This window comes from Coenobita brevimanus, chromosome 48 (genome assembly GCF_032717465.1).
Source record: "Coenobita brevimanus isolate Jiangsu-jjx chromosome 48, ASM3271746v2, whole genome shotgun sequence".
NCBI lineage: Eukaryota > Metazoa > Arthropoda > Malacostraca > Decapoda > Coenobitidae > Coenobita > Coenobita brevimanus.
In genome coordinates, this window is record NC_137001.1 from 22,762,598 (window position 1) to 22,766,345 (window position 3,748).

At 43.1% G+C, this 3,748-nt stretch overlaps 1 protein-coding gene across 1 annotated transcript in view; it reads left to right on the forward strand.

Annotated features, from left to right (window-relative positions):
* Positions 1-2,408: 2,408 nt before the first annotated feature.
* The window catches only part of LOC145399240 (uncharacterized), a 15,900-nt gene continuing 14,560 nt past the window's right edge, over positions 2,409-3,748 (forward strand). Inside the window, exon 1 of the mRNA XM_080271928.1 lies at positions 2,409-2,501. Coding sequence (XP_080128054.1) covers positions 2,411-2,501 — 91 coding nt within the window. The 5' untranslated portion in view covers positions 2,409-2,410. The remainder of the gene's footprint in view (positions 2,502-3,748) is intronic.

Here is a 3,748-nt window from a genome sequence, read left to right on the forward strand (position 1 = left end):
CAGAGTATGGCGATATTGGAAGGATTTATGTAACACAGAACAGGACAGTAAGGTGTAATAAGCAGTATAAATCGCTTAGGAAAAGGTGTTAGGGAGCTTTATACAGAGTATGGCGATATTGGAAGGATTTTTGTAACACAGAAGAGGACAGTAAGGTGTAATAAGCAAAATAAATCGCTTAGGAAAAGGTGTTAGGGAGCTTTATGCAGAGTATGGCGATATTGGAAGGATTTATGTAACACAGAAGAGGACAGTAAGGTGTAATAAGCAGTATAAATCGCTTAGGAAAAGGTGTTAGGGAGCTTTATGCAGAGTATGGCGATATTGGAAGGATTTATGTAACACAGAAGAGGACAGTAAGGTGTAATAAGCAAAATAAATCGCTTAGGAAAAGGTGTTAGGGAGCTTTATACAGAGTATGGCGATATTGGAAGGATTTATATAACAGAAGAGGACAGTAAGATGTAATAAGCAAAATAAATCGCTTAGGAAAAGGTGTTAAGGAGCTCGATGCAGAGTATGACGATATTGGAAGGATTTATATAACAGAAGAGGACAGTAAGGTGTAATAAGCAGTATAAATCGCTTAGGAAAAGGTGTTAGGGAGCTTTATGCAGAGTATGGCGATATTGGAAGGATTTATGTAACACAGAAGAGGAGTGTAAGGTGTAATAAGCAGTATAAATCGCTTAGGAAAAGGTGTTAGGGAGCTTTATACAGAGTATGGCGATATTGGAAGGATTTTTGAACACAGAAGAGGACAGTAAGGTGTAATAAGCAAAATAAATCGCTTAGGAAAAGGTGTTAGGGAGCTTTATGCAGAGTATGGCGATATTGGAAGGATTTATGTAACACAGAAGAGGACAGTAAGGTGTAATAAGCAAAATAAATCGCTTAGGAAAAGGTGTTAGGGAGCTTTATGCAGTGTATGGCGATATTGGAAGGATTTATGTAACACAGAAGAGGACGGTAAGGTGTAATAAGCAGTATAAATCGCTTAGGAAAAGGTGTTAGGGAGCTTTATGCAGAGTATGGCGATATTGGAAGGATTTATGTAACACCGAAGAGGACAGTAAGGTGTAATAAGCAAAATAAATCGCTTAGGAAAAGGTGTTAGGGAGCTTTATGCAGAGTATGGCGATATTGGAAGGATTTATGTAACACCGGACAGTAAGGTGTAATAAGCAAAATAAATCGCTTAAGAAAAGGTGCTAGGGAGCTTTATGCAGAGTATGGCGATATTGGAAGGATTTATGTAACACCGGACAGTAAGGTGTAACAAGCAAAACAAATCGCTAAGGAAGAGATGTCAGGGAGAGAATAAGGACTTAAAATGGTACCTAAGAAGGGATGGCTAATATCTTGATCCAATCCTATACGTAATCATTTTTAGACACATCAGATGAGTGGATGGTAGGAGGGAGTTGTAGTATAGGGTGTAGTGATGGAGTTGTGTTGCCCTTGGTGTAAATTGTGTGTGTGTGTGTGTGTGTGTGTGTGTGTGTGTGTGTGTGTGTGTGTGTGTGTGTGTGTGTGTCACCTAGCCCAGTGTAATTATATATAACCTCACATACTCTCACCTAACCTCCCCATACCTAACCTAAATTATTCCAACCTAACCTGACCACCAAACCTAATCAAACGCAGCCTAACCCTATCTAAAGCGACCTAATCTCACCCATTCTCACTTAACCTGACCATACCTAACCTGACCCAACCCAGCCTATAGCCACCTTCCTCACTAATTCATCTTTTGTTTACTTTCAGAGGCACGTCGACACCCCATCGGCCTGACCTCTAGCGGGTGAAGAAGAAAGCAACACGCAGTTTAAAAATACGTCAGATATACCCCTCTCATCAGTTTATCAACCCAGGTCATCAATCCGTCATCAGTTTAGCAGGGAATATGCAAAATGATGTAGTTATAGAGTCATTATTAAAGTTATAATAGTCAGAATCGCATATCTTTCCTCTGGCAGACGTTCAGATTTTAAAAGCGTCAACACCAAGTTTCAGAATACGTGAAATAAATCCCTCTCATCAATTTACCAAGCCGAGTCATCAATCCGTCATCAATGTATCTAGGAATATGCAAGATTATGTAGTGATAGAGCCATTATTTGAGCTGTAGTAGTGAAATTAGCAAATCTTTCATCCTCTAAGTGACCCGTTGAGATGACCAGCGATTAAAGAAGAAGAAAGAAAGGAGGAGGAGAAGAAGAAGACCAGGAAGAAAAAGGAGAGAGAGAGAGAGATTTAAAGAGAGAAATACGATAACTGCTTCAAGTGAACGTTAATATTTGAACTAACAGGAATTTATATAAAAAAATAGTGAACGAACTCTTCTGGGAATATGTGACGTAGGAGAAATGGACGATAAGTAAGAGACAGAAAGGCGTTAAGATCCGTTATGGTTCAAAATTCAAGCGTTCAAATTCCAACCGTCTCAACCGTCACCATGTTTCGTCTGCTGCTGCTGCTTCTCATATTTCTTCACTCAGGTCAGTTCGTTTGTCTTATCTTCGTTCACTTCCTTCACAGATATATTCTTGTTGGGTAAGGAAGCTCCCTAACACCTTATTCTTTGTGATTTATTTTTGGATGTGACTGGTTAATATCCTTTTGTATGTTATCTTTGCACACACACACACACACACACACACACACACACACACACACACACACACACACACACACACACACACACACACACAGAATTTGGGTAACACTGAGACGGCTGAGGACAGTAAGTAGTAATAAGCAAAACAAGTCGCTTAGGAAAAGGTGTTAGGGAGCGTCTATCTATCTATCTATTGCCAGACGCCTCAGTCCCGTTTGGGGTGGCCACAAACAAATCGCCTCCAAGTCGCCCTGTCCCCCGCCTTTTCACTGCCCTGCTCCCAACTCACACCCCCCTCTCTCATATACCTCTCCACCCCATCCCTCCATCTCATCCTCGGCCTCCCTCTCCCTCTTCCCCCCTCCACCTCACTCACATACACTCTCTTCGTCAGTCTTTCACCCTCCTCCTTATACAAAATTCCAAGCCTTATAGACTGTCTTGTAAAGCAATATTTAGTTTACTAATTCGGAGGTATGCATTCTCTGAAATTGTGAAACGGGGCAGCCTAGGACCGTAGAGTTATGTGGCCTTAAAGTATTGGTGAGGTAGGGGAAGGAATTCGAGGTGAAATATGTTTTAGTGGGGGTATACGCTCCCTGAACACCCCCACAAGCGCCCTGACACCCCCACCAACCCCCTGACACCCCCACCAACCCCCCAAAACCCCCACCAACCCTCTGAAACCCCCCACCAACCCCCATTTATTCCTTGACATGACCACCTCTTCGACTTACCCATGAGCAGGCACGAATTGAGATGTAAACACGGTGAGGGTGGGTGTGGGTGGGGGTAGAGAGAAGTGGGTGGGGGTGGAGGGGTTGAGGGAGAGGTGGAGAGAGCGAGAGAGGGGGGGGAAAGGGTAGAGAGTGTGTGGAGGGGGTTGAGAAGGTTAGGTAGAGGGCTGGAGAAGGAAGGGAGAAGTTTTAGACATGGAGGGAGGAAAAGAGTGAAGAGAATTGAAGGAGAGGAGAGTAAGAGAGAGAGAGAGAGAGTGTGTGTGTGTGTGTGAGAGAGAGAGAGAGAGAGAGAAATTAGAGACAGTGGGTGAAAAGTTAGGCGTGTGTGAGAGTAGTGTGAGAGAGAGAGAGTCTGGTGCTGGGGAGGGAGAAGGGGAGGGAGGGAGGG